Genomic DNA, 15,587 nt, shown 5'->3' on the forward strand with positions numbered 1-15,587 from the left:
TACAGAATACGTATTTCAGTAGATTCACTTTGAAACATTTTATCTATATCTATGTATCTATCTCTTTACTCATTAAGACAATATAGATTTATGTATAGTTGTCTTTGTTATTGTACCAAATCACAATTTTCATAAAAAAAACGCAAATTTTATGTGCCTAAGTAAAAATCGGCATTTTAGGATTAAAAATCGGCAAATCGGCATTTCTATTTTTTTGGACTAAAAATCGGCAAAATGCCGATAAATCGGCAAATCTGGCATCCCTGGTCAAAAGGTTGCCAAAAGCGAAGGTTAAATTCTCTACTCTCTTATTTCGACGTAGCCTCTCTTTTTCACTTGTTCAAAAAACATTTTTTATGGGAATTATTTTCTTTTTCCGTTCGTTTCGAACTCCATATTGTGTGCTACATGTATATGTATGTAATTATATTTTCATCATACCTATATATCAGATTGCCCAATGAGTTCTAGCATTGCATTATTTCATTATTGTGATTTGAAATTCAAATCAAGTTTGTTAAAAGTAGTCTTACTACCCGTTCGATATTAAAAAATATTTTGAAATATGTAGTTTTATGTCGGAAATCTCTAGTCGTAATTTTGTTAGGAGTCCTTCGACTGAGTAAAGTACATTAAGTTAAGGATGAGAGAAGATGTTCTTCAGGAGGTTTGTCTGTATATATGCTCTTAATATAATTCCGGCACATACAAAATATTTTAAAAAAATGTTTGCTTTCATGGCATGCCAATAACAATAAAAACGAACTGAGCGCACTTCCTTTCAATAACAAGTTTGTTTGTTGCACGTGCTAGCAATTGTGTTTCCATATGTTGATTGCTTATGAAGTTAAAAGAGTAAGAAGAGAGTTTGAGACATGCGCATAGTTACAGCTATTCGAATATACTTTTTGATAAGGAAAGGAACATTTGAAATATGAAACACGAATCTACCATATGTTTTTTTTCTATCTAAGGATGTTTGAAGATGCAATATGATTATGTTCGTGGACGGACTATGCATTTTTGGGCTGGGATCTGGAGAACAATATTGAGTTGAAAAAAACTTGGGCTAATACAGTACCTAAATTACATTTACAAAGACATAGGAAAAAAGGGATGCTTAGTTTCTGGTATTACAATAATAATATGAAAAACCAAATACAGTATGATCTGTCGTGCCCTAACCCCCCAACGGACAGAGTACAAACAATGTTTAATATAACTGCTTCGCTTCTTTTGGCGCTTATAACAAGCCATATCATAATTCTGCATGAAATGTTACCCTTTGACAAATTTACCATTGTAACCCTTCTTATCATCGTAAGCTAATTAAGCAATCAAGTAAAAATGTTTCTAAATTCTACTTCAACATGCCAGAAAAACAAACTGAGAAACTCGTGTTGAACACAACTCCATAGGACTCTCCTCAGCTCCTTAACAGCAAATTAAAGTCACTTAATATTCTAAGAGCATCACATTACACGGAGAATTTCAAGGATTTTAACACTTTCGACAGTGTAAGACATATTTGATGAACATGACATTTGCAAAGGGGTAACTTTGTGTAACATATTTTTCTGTCGTAACAGAGTAAGTGGGGTAACAAACTCCAATAATACAGTAACATTCGATTTTCAAATCGTGGTCGTTCAGTAAACATGTGAAAAAATCCTTGTATAAAACCCAGTACAACGCACTGTTATTCATCCCTACAACACTAACCATATCAGCAATTGCAGTTTATGGATTTGAGATGAAACCATAGTTAAACAAATTAATTATTTGCAAAGTTGCAGAATATCCTCGCCTTGACTATATTATTCGAGTTCTTCTAATAGAACGATACGTCCTTAAAATTAAGTCATTTTAATGGCACCAAAAATGATGACAATAAACAAATTAGACTTTCCTTATTCCATCTTCCTAGTTATTTTTTCACTTCCTTTCGTTTTATTTCCCAAAAAGTAAAATGTGAACAAATTTGCAACCCTTTACATCCCCACTTTATATGCCACAGTCACTTTGTCAATAAATTGCCTAGCTATAATGGCCGAAGAATGGTTACTGACACGTGCCGTAAAAAACACGAGTTTTTTAAACACAAGAACGACAAAAGAACCATCGACCGCAGTTGTAGCCGTGTTAACATCATAAGCGAATTCCACGTTACTTAATGATACAAGAACCTTATGGCTTCTCATTAACTGCCTGGATCTGGTAATGTAATCGAATAATAAGAAACACAACCCGCAACAATTCTGGCACAATACGGGCAAAATGTTTGTTGACCATCATTAAAGTTAAGTTTTTTATGAGACTTATTAAAAGGAAAGCTTTTAAATAACAACCTCTCTGTTACCTCCAACACTTTTAGTGGGTACTTACTTGTATTGTTTCCTGGGCAGAGTACTTCCTGTTATAATCCACATAGTGTAAATTTGGCATTTTGTCTTAAAATTGTTCCATAATCTGCAAAAAAATAAAAGAAAATTAAATTTTCTACTAAAGCTGGATTATTTTAAATTGTTTTTTTTTTTTTATTTTTTCCTTTCTTGCTTCTCAATTCTACTTTGGACAATCAATATCGTTTTGTCTTTGGGAGTTGCCAAGCATGTGGTATTGAGACCTGAATATGAATTTATTACCCATAGAGACCGAAAGCCTCTTAAGAAAGCTGTCAGCATGAAGATTATGTTGTTATCTATCCATGAATTGAGTGACACTCTGGCCTTAGTACTAGAAATCAAACATTAGGAAGATTGTAAAGAAAAAGAAAAATAAAGACTCATTTCTAATTTATTTTGTCGGCATCCCAAGTATATATGTATGTACGTATGTAAGTTAGTTTGTTATGTATTTCTCATTTTTTGATATTTTATATATGTATGTACATACCCCCGAGCATTACAATAGACAACTAACGGTTCATCACATGATAATAATAACAATCTTAAGATTGCAATAAACTGAATAGGATCGCAAACACAGAAGGTGTTATAAGTTTTCAGTAAAATAAATGCAGCAAAAATACTCATTAAAAACCCTCTACTAACCCATTATTTTAACAAGAGCATGTCGAGCGAAATATGCAGTTTTTTTTGGTCACTTAAGTAAGTAGATCCTTGTTTAAGTAGAATAATGGTTTAGTAGTGCGTTTTGTAATAAGTATTTTTGCTGGGTACACAGAAATAAATATTATATGAATAATGTTATACCCAAAAACATACAGGAGGACGACCACATCCACAACAAGAGCAGATAAAACCCAGCAAAGAAAATCATTATCAAATAATGGCTGTTTGGTAGTCGTAACTACTTACTAAACACTCTACTGACCCATTATTTTAACAAGGGCATACGCACTGAATGATTACTTTTTTATAACTACAAGAATAACTAGTTATTTTATGGGCACTAGAAATTAACAAGTGAAAAGGATCAGTCGGCTTTGCCGACAGAGATATACCCTCAGCCTGTGTGAATGGAAACACTTTTTCCCCAAAAACGTATATATTTAAGGGGATTTCAAAATTTTGGGCGTATGAACCGACAAAAATATGGATTTGGATAGAAGCTCAAAAGGTAAAGTATCTAAAGGAATGGACCAACATGGTCCATTTTGGGTGCCATTCCCCTCGATAGATGTCGCGACCACCTGTCGTTTCGTCACCATATAATTCTGAGGTTTTGGACCATTATATCAGGAAACATGTACTTGCCTACGAAAAACATAATATCGCTGTAAACAGGACCACTAGGTAAAAATGTTCAAGGAATCCTCGAACAGACCCTCAACCGGGTTGCTCTCTTTATGAGATATCGCGCGTATTATTTTAGCGATTTTTTTCGAATTTTGTTTACAACATACAGTCCACGTTAATGTTAGCTTATTTATCCCGAAGTGTATGAATCTATGTTTTTAATCTTGTAGGGATTTAAAGTCGATAATGTTCCATATCAAACACAGCAATGATTTTCTTTTCATTTTTCCGATAGTACCATGAAAAATAGGCATATATTTTTGGTCATCAGGATAGAACAGTCATTTTATTTTCACGAATTTTTGAGATATTAACGCCAAATTTTCTTTCAGTCGATAAAGCAGGGCTTTCTTATCATTTTCCCCCAAAGAAAACCTATAACTAATTTCGCGGACACCGAAATAACAGCGTAAAAGGGTTTAAATTTACCGATAATTGAAACATCTCTGAATATCAATAGGAGTCGGGCATTTATATTATATTTCTTCACAATTATATAGAATATGACACAGACAACCTCGTCGGATACAATCGAGTGCGTCGGATGCTGATAAGATGGAACATTTTCAAAATAAATATGAGAAACGTCAAAATTTCTTATAAAAACCATGATGATTTGTTCAATAAAATGATTTTTCCACGAACAAGTCTGCCATTTAAAGGTTTAGAAAAATGTTTCACATTTAGAGGAAGATAATCTGATATGAAAACATCCGCTATTTAAACCATTGAGGGAAATCTTAGCACATTTTTCAAATTGAGCACACCCTTTGGACTTTGAATTTTATATGTGTTCTTATTTTGGTTTCCGCGTCTGTTATCAACAGTGTTATGTTCTTATATAAATGGACCAACTTTTGCTCTTTTTGCCGGATTTTACGAATATAGTACTTTTTTAACTGAACTCACATATGTAAGACCCGTTTTCGCGGCAAAACACAGTCGGGGAAATTGGTTTTAGATTCGTATAGTGCTTTTAAAAAGTACTAAATTTTTCCCTCAACGTATTAAAATAGCGGATGTTTTCATACCAGATTACCTTCCTCTGAATGTGGAGCAAATTTCCATTTTATGCAAAATTCAATACTTTCTTTATCTTAGTTTTTAGACTGGTTTAAACACATAGAGAACAAATCAATGACGGAATTTTTAGGCGATTTTTGTTGGATGTTTGGCGATTTCGTCGACCCATATCTGTGGAACGGTTAAAGCTACTTGCCCGTATTATGCATTAAATTAAAGGTCATACTCATAAATAAATATAAAATTACTGAATTCGAGATAATAGAGCCAATGTTCCGTAAAACATGACTAGGTACGCCTTCGGGTGAAAATGGAGTATATTGTAAACACTTTCTTCCTTTTTTTATCAATTTTTTTCTTATTTAAATTTATTCATGTGCCTGACATCATGTGGTCTTGGAGCTATCTGGGTACAGCAGACTACTTGGAGAACTCATTGTTTTAGTTGTTCGTCCTTTGTAATTAACTGGTTGTAATATGTGATGAGCTCGATTCTTCACTCTGATATGTCGTTCACAACTTTCAAGTCGTTTACAATCCTTTGCGCCTCCTGGAAATTCGGAGTTAATGTTTAATCTCTTAAACAACAGGAAACATTACTCGTATCATTTTGGCTACAGCAGAAACTCTGGGAGAGGAGCCCAACAAATATAAGACTGTGCAACTTCAAGGAAGATAAGATAAACCCAAAATGAGGCTATTTGCGAACAGTGGCATGGAAAACTATTACCAGGTATTCTCAAAACCGAGCAGAAAGAACGGATTGCTGGTGTGGTATCACATGGGGATAAAGAACAACTCCTAGGCGTTCCTGAAACTGACAGTAGCTCAGGGGAGAAACAAGTTCTAGCAGTGTACGAATGCCTAGAATAATGAGGTCTCACCAGCTCGAGCATATGTTAGGTCGAGATGGCCTGTACCTGCGTGCAGACTTATTAGAAGTATTGTTGAGAGGGATGTTTAACTGCAAGTTTGGAAGCACATCCAAACTTATTCAATCGATTTCTATAAGAATAATATGCGATCGACAAATCCATGTTCTATGTAGGCGAGAATGTTTTAAAACTACTTCCCAACTGACTTCCCAAGAACAAGAGGCCGTAGAAGCACTTTGTGTTTTAATTTTTATTTATTTATTTTATTTCTTCATTTTGTAATGATAAGCCTGAGGGCCAATAACTTATTACAATATGCATAGCTTTGAAAATATACAGTTGTATTGGTATAATTATATATGAAAAATCTAAATTAATAATCTAAATTAAGACTAAAAAGTAATATATGGAAAATAACTCCCAGGAGAGAACTACTCCTAACAAAAAAAAACCAAATTATACAAGAATAATACTTCATATTGGAATAACTACTCCCAATTATACCCCATATCGGGGTTATATAAAGGTAAAATAATAGAAAAGCACTCCCAACAAAGATAATTGTGGTACCACAAATTTACAGTGATTCTTGGCATAAAACAAGTAATTTATTTCGAAATGAAGAAATGGTTAAATTGAATATTTGTAAATTATTAAAATAAACGACAAATTCTCACCAGAAACGACGTATCCATGTGGGCATCTAATCGAGGAATAATCAGATTAGTCGTTCTAGTTGATCTTAAAAAGTTAAAATTACTACCCAAAAACAACGGACATTGAGCCTTGCATACTTTGTAGAAAAATAAAAGACATCTGAGGTTCACAAATCTAAGAAATGAACATCCAATAAAGCTTCGAACAAAAGGAGAAATGTGGGAAAACCGATTTACTGCATATACGTATCTAACAGCACTATTAAAAGCCATTTGAACGGCTTCCATATTATGCATGTCAGCACCGGAGTACACTTCAAGACAGTATAGAATATTTAACATTACAAAGGCATGGATCATTTTAAGCTTCATATGGTGAGGCAGAACAAGGTCGCAATTATATAGCCTACGAAGTGCAAGATTGGTTCGAGATACTACTCTATCAATGTGTGGAACAAAACTTAACTTATTGTCTATAAGTACCCCTAGAATCTCCATAACATCGACGAATTGTAATGGTGTTCCTTGTTTTTATTGATTTTACAAAACGTATAATGAACAAGATAATGTTTACATAGATATAATATAGGATAGATTGGGTGAACATAATCAATATGTTGAAAAGGAATAGAGACTATCAATTGAGTTTAATACAAAAATAGTGAAAACGATATTCAGAAATATTTTTTTAAGTCCAAAACAAGACCTAAACCGCATTGAAGATTTATTGAAATACGAAAGGCATTCACAAACAAATATCAGATAAAGGAAATATTTTTGAGTATAAGTTCTGACTACCGAATTGACAGGTTACTGGTAATGCAATGAAGGTACAATTGGGTTTTCCAAGACTATCGATGACTGATTATTGGTAATGCAATGAAGAGACAATTGCCTTTCACACGACTCCCGAATTGGTGGTTACTGGTATTGCAGTGAGGTGGCAATAGACCTCCTCCTATGACATCCCATGTTAAATTAACCTGTATAGCATTGCGAGTAGATTGGGTGGTAACTAGTTGTGTTTACCAGTAGTAAGAAAAATTGCTAGCTATTCCCTAGTTACCTGAACAACTAGGTTGTTTGTTTGTCACACACACAAAACATTTGATACAAAAACCAAAATGTGATTTTTTGTGAAATGAACGAACGAATCGGAAATTTTTTGTTACAAAAATAGACTGTTAATTGTGTATATTTTCGTTATGCACCAGAATTCTTTATATTTGAGTGACAAAACTTCCAAATACAAAATTTAGTTCCAATCGGATGAAAAAATGAATCATGCGATATATGCATAAATGGCTGTATGAGCAGAAAATACATACTTATAATTGTATCATTTTCCCCGTCACAGATTTTCCAAAGCATGTTGTAAGAAAGAGTAGAATATATTTTTGCCGCATTCAATTTAAGGAAATCTTTAACTTCGACTGTGCCGTTTTATTGCATAAAGACCAATTTAAATGTCGATTGAAGAATATCAAACATATGGGATCCTTCGACAGCTAATCCGCCCATTCGTTTACTCAGTTCAATCTGGCGCCATTAAAGTTGCGTAAAATGAATACTATGCACAGTATTTAGGATTTCATTAAAGCAATTCAAACGTGATCTGTAAGAAAAACAACAACAAAACAAAGCGGACATATCGGGTCACGTCTGAAATGTTGTGTATTTAACACAAAATATATGTGATGGTATTGGTGTTCCTTTTCGTTGTGTCACTGGCGTGTTGACTGGGCTAAAATATGTCTGCAATGATGACTTATTCTCTTTAGTTAGCTAGGTGGACCGTACGTTTATCATGTATTGCCCAGCTTCAGTGACTACGTGTCTAATAACCCTTGGTGCGGATGAGTCAGTTTTTTGCATTCCGTTACGCACCGCTGACCAGAATATTAAACTACAGCTGGAAGCTATTTTTGTCCATCGAATCATGGAGCTAAATCCTAATGGCATTTAGTTGCATGTAAACATTACACACATACATTTCTTTTATGTTTTATACCAATTTCACTCTCCATACTGTTTTGTTCACCTCTACACTGCAAAGTAAAAGAGGTTCGGAATATGTACATATGTATGTATGTAAAATATGTTGTTATTGTGTACTGACCAATATGTTCAATGTCTTTGTAAGAAGACTTCTTCGTTGTAAGGGCTAATTTGAAATGACATAATGATATCTCTATTCATGTGAAATGTCGGCAAAAAAAGTTCGAGATAGCCATTAATGTGGACACAAATATGCAAAAAACTGTAAAAGAAAATTGCAGTGCCTTTTTTTAAATATTCTTATTTCCTTCAAACGTATCTTTGGACATTTAAGAATAAAAATGACCGATAGATTCTTAATGTCATATTAGCATTCGCATTACCAAATGCCTCTTATGAAATTTGTTCTACTAACGGATCATCCACGCATATGTATATATGTGTATTGAATAAATTACAATATACATATCTGTGTGTTGATCATGGCTTTGTCACACAAACTATAGATGTTTCTTATAAAAACGACATTAGTTGTACATTTCTTCAATTAAAATTTATTTACTTTTACAACGAATATAACGAGCATAACTGCCACTTAAAGAGTTAGGTAAAGACTTTACGTATTTGTGTTCTAAACTCACAATCCCCCTTGTGTTGGTTTGTTTGAACACATTTTTGTACGTCTTTAGAAATCTTACACACTCATTTGTTTTGGAAACTTTTACTTTCTTGCCTCGTTGCGGGTAAAACGTTAACTGCAAAGGGACAAAACCATTAACTATGTCTGCGAAGAGGTGGCGTGAGTCGCAAATTGAGGCTATGTCGTAGGTTCTTTCTCCAAGTATCGTTGTTTTCCTTATAAAGTATGTATGTATGCAGACATTTTATATAGTCAATACTCTGTTACATCCTCAAAGCCACAGCACTCCCACAGTTTCCTGTTTGTTCAGCTTGTTGTCTGAACAACTGTTGTTGATGAAACGATGTGTTGTTGTTGTTAATATTATTTGCCGCCATCTAAACTTTTATTTTCCTTCCGCAGTTTTCTCGTTATCCATGTTTGAATTTCATGTTCTTATTGGGAATAAGGATCCCACCCCTACTTGAAATTTGGGACAAGTCTTTTGGTCTATTTCATCTAGATGAGGTTTGCCATTTCGTTATTCCTTTAGAACTCTCTTCTCAAATCCATTCACGTTTCTAATATTGTGTCACTTTATGTTTGTTTATATCATTTCGTTTACGTTTTAGACCTTTTTAGAGAATCTTGTGTTGTGTAAAATAAATGCGAATATTTCTCGACTCCGCAACAATGTACTTGATAGGAGAGAAGGTTGTTTCGCAGAAGCGGAAGACGTGAAATTTAGCATCCATATTATGTTAAGTTGCAGGTACGTGCCTGGACTAAATTTATTATCACAACGACCCTGAGGGTTCATTGTCACGGAGGTATACATGAACAAATTTTATGCGAGCTTCCCTTACAGAATTACAACAATGATTACCTTAACTCATGTCAGCCTTTGTAATCTGTTTTGTTTTTTCTTGTATTTTCACCAACATGTTCAAAGGGAACAAACTTTTTAATTAGACATCTCAATAATTTGCTAGAAACCTGTTTGGATTTTTCTCACATTTTTAAACCATTGAAAAAAACATTGCGGACTAAAATACGCCACAATGTTGGACAAGTGTAAAAATAACTAGTTTCCATTTTTCCAAAAAAAAAAACATGGCGTTTTTAATATTTGTGTATTTTCTTTGCATACGTTTGTAGAATTTTCTTCTTAGGGACCGATTATCAAAAGCATATATTTTTAATAACGTAATCACTTTTCAAATTATATTAATAACGTACTATAATTACAAATATATGAAGGTCAAATGGGTAGAAAAATGCAAATTTGAAAATTAATGTTTATTGTTCTTCATTTTTTGTCCCCAACTAGCATGCTCCTTGTTTTCATTGGTTATTGAAAATGAGGTGAGGTTCGGCCAAAATGTGTAACTGTTACAAAAAAAGCATGCAACAGTGCCAATTAACTAAATGAAATGAATTTTAAGTCTTTGTTTCTTAACGCATGAAACCATTAATCTTTGACCAGAATCACCGAGGTAGATTTACGACTTATCTACAACAACTTGACATTTGACAGAAATCCGCTGCTTCTCATGATAGTTAATCGAAATTGAGAAAGAAACTGCAAGGACATCATAGCATTGACATTCTTCAGACACGTGTTATTTGTATACAAGAACCCCCACCAAGTTCTGAGTCATCTCCACAGCGCAGGTTTTTAGTGTACCACACAGGTTTCAATGCATTGCACTACTCGTAATATTATATCAACTGTTTCCTTTAACTCATTCCTCGTAGTATATTCTCGTAGCAAATGTATATAGGCACGTGCGTGCTTTATTTGTGGCTGTGTACAATGTATATTAGGGTTATGACTTTTTTTACAACCTCATATCCTTGTATCAAATTTTGACTAGCTTTTACCTAAGATTAGATAAAATCTTAATTATAAGGTGATTCGAAGAAAAATGTTCATCACAAAATCATTTACAAATGTTTATTTATGAGCATTTTTGAAAATTTTTTGTAGTCTTTGTAAGCAGATATGTAACTGAACATATACAAAATTCTGAATATCAACGAAATAAATATATTGGGAATAAGTGATCGGCTGGTACCCGGTATTCGATCTGTCGATATATAAATGTCTCGATTTATAGCCGAAGTAGGATCAAGTTTAAACAAAATGTAATGGCGAAAAATTCAAAAACTCTTAGACGAAGTCATAAGAACAGGCAATGTTACAATGTGGACTGCTGTTAAATCAAACAGAACATAAATTAAGAAAATTGTCATATTTGCAACCCTTTAATATGTACATTAGGTTGACGAACAAAAAGGAAAATGTTTTTTATTGCAATGCTCACCCCCAACTGGCAAAATTTTGTCATTGATTGTGCGATAAATGTGACCTTTAGAGCAATTTCGTGAAAACTTACCACCCATACAAATTTCTACGGATATAAGGATCACTCAGAGGGCACGGGTTAACGTTAACTAATCTCCATATAATTTCATATTTAAGGTTTTTGGATCTAATGGAAAAAATTGGAGGGTGAGCATTGCAATAAAAAACATTTTTTTGGGTCACCCTAATATACATATCTTATGAATGAATGTATGAATGTATTCGAGCATACAAACAATTTTTATTTATACAAACTGAATTATGTAGAAAACTCTAAGTTAGAAGTTAGAATAAATAGAATTAAATACTTAAAAAAATAATGTAGCTATTTTTTGAATAGGTGCATTTAGGTTGAAGTACATTGAAAATTCAAGCGACTGTAAAATCCAATGTCGTCGACGAAATACGGGGATTTTAGTCTTCTAGATCGTCGTCGACGACAACTTCGCTTACCCTGTCAACCAAGTTGTCGTGCATGAATACTGGGACACTTGTGTAAAAATGTCATCAACGATCCCAAAGGGCTGTCTGCAAAGAGTCGCGAACGAATTGGAAATATCGTGCACGATTCTTCAATGTTGTCTTAAAGACCTTTTCTACTGGGACACTTTTGAGAATCTTTCGGTTTATTGTCAAGACGCAATGCAAGACATTGTCATGTATCGTTGACGAAAATGTCATCGAAGACTCGATTTTCTATTGGGATACTATGTACAGTATCGGCCAAAACTAAAGCACCCCCTCAGTACATTTTTTTAAATCATAATTTTTTAAGAAAACAAAGTAATAAATTTATTTTTCTTTTTACTTATTTATATCTTTGTTATTGGAAAACACAAAAATAAAGAATTAAGAATTTAATAAACAAAAGATAAAATTAAAAAAAAATGTAGGTCGCAAATATAAGCGGACAAAACTAAAGCAACCCCCCCAATTTGAGGTACAATAAAAACTATTGAAATCAATATTTCGTTGCGTATCCTCTATTCTGGATGATGCAATCACATCTTTTAGGCATAGAGGATACTAAATTATTAATTATTGCAGGAAAATTTAGCTTAAATCCCCAAAATACTGAAAATGGGAAGTTACCGTTATATGGGAGCTATACCCAAACGTGGACCCAGGTTCACGATTTTTGGTGGGTGTGTTTAGTGACCACTAGGAACCCTAAGTACCAAATTACAGCTAATTTAGTAGGAAAATGTGGCTTAAATATCCAAAATACCGAAGATCGGAAGGTACCGCTATAAGGGGGCTATACCAAAACATTAGCCGATATTGTTCATATTCATCCAAAAATGATGCTACAGCATCCTCTGGTCAAATACAAAATTGCTTAGATTTAAAAATTAGCAAAAGAACGAGATTTTTTTTATTTCATACAATTTTTTCAAACAAAAAAAAAATCAAAGTGGTTTGTGCAGAACCTTTTTTTATAATAAAATGTAATGAATGTTATGTTAGGCCTTAATAGGCAAAAGTTCATTCATTCTCACTACAGGAAATCATTTTTGAGAAAAAATGTCAAAAAGTCATAACCCTTGTACGTACATTTACAAAATGACACGTGTTAATATGTACGTGCTAAAGTCCAGAGAAAATTTATGTGCCTGATATATTATAATCCATCATTTTGTTAAGTTTCTTTTTTACCAACTAAACCCTATCGAAGTCAAATCGGAAAAATAACCAGATTAATTCTGAACGTGAATTTCCCGTGACTTTACTCATTCTTTTATTTAAGTTAAAAAAGCATAGAGACAAAACTCTCGGAGAATTTACGTAGAAATTTGTATAATGATATCTTAGGAAGATTTTTGTAGTTAACTGTTTCCTTGAATTTTGAACGCTTTGGATCAGAAACCGAGAAAAAAAGATACCAATTGGTATTTGCTTAGTATTATTTTGCTTTAGTGACCTTTAAGAGCCTTTTCCACAGAGTTCGTATGTTCTAGAAAGTTGTTTATTTTCTCGAATACTTAAAGGTTTGATATATATAGGCCAAAATCCACTGCGGTGTCAGAATATGGTTATTACGGCCACATACACAGACTTAGTGAGGCAATTATATGCCTAATCTTGTTGAAAACACCTGCCGAAAACATTTACATTGCAATTAAGTAATTGTTTCGAGCCAAAAAAATGAAAAATTTGTATTAATTTATGAAAAATGTCAGATAATTGTGATAAAACTTAGTAGATAGACAAGACTGAATGTACAAATAAAAAATTAACCTATGTAATATAATAATAATAAGCAAAACCAAAAACTATGCGTTATGCAAATTGTCAAATTAATGTTCTCGAAATGAAATGGGGATTCCAAAAACACTGTTCCGATTAATACTTGAAATTATGACATTTTATTCTTAATAAGCATTAACTACTAACAATTATCGCCAATAATAGTTATAGAATATTCCTACTCAGAGGGTTGCCGTATAGACCAATGAAGTACCAGATAATATTAGATGTAAAGATTATCCTATAGGTCTCAAGCAGGGAATTTCTGAAAAATAATACGTTTTATGAGATTTTTAGTTCACTATGATGGACTATCAAAAATTACAATAATTATTACCTGCAGGATAGCTCGATTAAGAAGGTTGCCAAATAGCCAAACAGTTTAGAGATTTCCTCTGAATTGGATGTATAATCGGATGTCTATTACAAAATCAGTATAAACTGGAAGTATCTTACATATGCATTTCTAAGTGATTTTTGTACTTTTGTTGTGTCGGTTTGTTTAAGATAATGTCCTAATCCCTTATTTCACTTTGAGTTAAATAACACGCAAATCGACTAAAATAATACCAGGTCATATTATCGATAAAAAGGGCCATCTAGGTCTCAAACCAGGACATTAACACGTTCGCGGACGCAAAAAAAACTCAAAGAGTTGTAAAACATGGCACCCAATTTTTTCGAAATTAGTTTTTTGAATTTATTAATTAATTATTAATATTATTATAATATTTTAAATTAATTTCTCATTGGAATCGAGATTAACGATCAATAATGCAAGTGAAAAAGGAAAGTCGACGATTCGAACCCACACACCCACCACTACGTGACATGCATGTTTCACATTCGGTAAAGGCTCTTCAGACATATCGGATGTGGAGCGGCCTCGCTGTCCTCGAACTTTTCTTCTTTCAAATGCATTTTTTACAACAACAAAGCGGAATTTCCCATTTAGTTGTGTTTTATGACAAACGCTTAGCTGGCTCTGAACGCTAACACGCCGTGACAAAAATTGACCTTGCATGTGAATGCAAATGAATGCTATAGCATTCACGCCCGCGAACGTGTTAAAGTTTTTTTTTGTAACTCAAATTTAATGAAAAGATAACTGAAACTGAAGAGATAAAATAAACTGTCTATAATATCACACCAGGAGACAAATATTCATTAGAAATATATGGGTTACAGATTTCGAAATATTTCAGAAATTCTTACTGCGATCCATTGGAACCATTTCCTGTACTCTGAAGTGCTGCCATGGTACATTTTTCTAAGCTACGGGAAAATGATGCTTCTGTGTTTCCGTGTAAACGAAACAACTTAGAGATTTCCTCTGAACTGGATGTAAACAGTTATAATCGGGTGACTATTACAAAATCAGTATAAACAGGCAATATCTTACATATACATTTCTAAGTAATTTTTGTAGTTTTTTGTTTCGGGTTGTTTAAGAGAATGCCCTTGTCCATCAATTCACTTTGAGTTCAATAACACCCTTTTAGGCTCTGTTTATGGACCTAGATGGCCATGATTCCTGTTAACTGGTACTTCTTAGTTGATCTGGCACCCTCCTGATCGAATTATTCTGTATGTAATAATTACTGTAATTGATGGTAGTATATCCTCGTGAACCAAAAATCTCATAAAATGTCATATTTTTCAGAAATGCTAGGTTTTTGACCTATAGGACACTGTTTACGTCTAATATGATCTGGTACTCCCATGGTCCATAGGGTAACCCTCATAGAAGTGATATCCTATACCTACTATTGTTTAAACTTATTTGTAGTTAATCATAAAATTCATAAAATGACATGAGTTGCTGACATGAGTATTTACCGAAAACTTGGGGTATTTATTGCTGTTGTAGCATCATATAAACTTACGTATTGTTGGATGCAGAATATTTCATCTTTGTGTTTATTTAAGCTGCAACAAATTAAGCACAATGAGAAATTTGCTGCAAGATTTTGCTTTACACTTTTATCAAAGAAGACCTTGGGGTAACCAGCTTTGGGGCCTTGCAGCAAATTTCTCATT

At 33.4% G+C, this 15,587-nt stretch overlaps 1 protein-coding gene and 1 long non-coding RNA gene across 2 annotated transcripts in view; one reads left to right on the forward strand and one right to left on the reverse strand.

The window, feature by feature from the left end:
- The window catches only part of sick (sickie), a 317,157-nt gene that overhangs the window by 284,678 nt on the left and 16,892 nt on the right, over positions 1-15,587 (reverse strand). The window contains exon 2 of the mRNA XM_073966463.1: positions 2,386-2,469. Within this exon, the coding sequence (XP_073822564.1) occupies positions 2,386-2,445 (60 nt within the window). The 5' untranslated portion in view covers positions 2,446-2,469. The remainder of the gene's footprint in view (positions 1-2,385; positions 2,470-15,587) is intronic.
- LOC141393480 (uncharacterized) overlaps positions 1-15,587 on the forward strand; it is a 328,761-nt gene that overhangs the window by 280,180 nt on the left and 32,994 nt on the right. The window lies entirely within an intron of this gene.

Source organism: Musca autumnalis, unplaced genomic scaffold (genome assembly GCF_047663935.1).
Source record: "Musca autumnalis isolate F117 unplaced genomic scaffold, ASM4766393v1 scaffold_2, whole genome shotgun sequence".
Taxonomy (NCBI): domain Eukaryota; kingdom Metazoa; phylum Arthropoda; class Insecta; order Diptera; family Muscidae; genus Musca; species Musca autumnalis.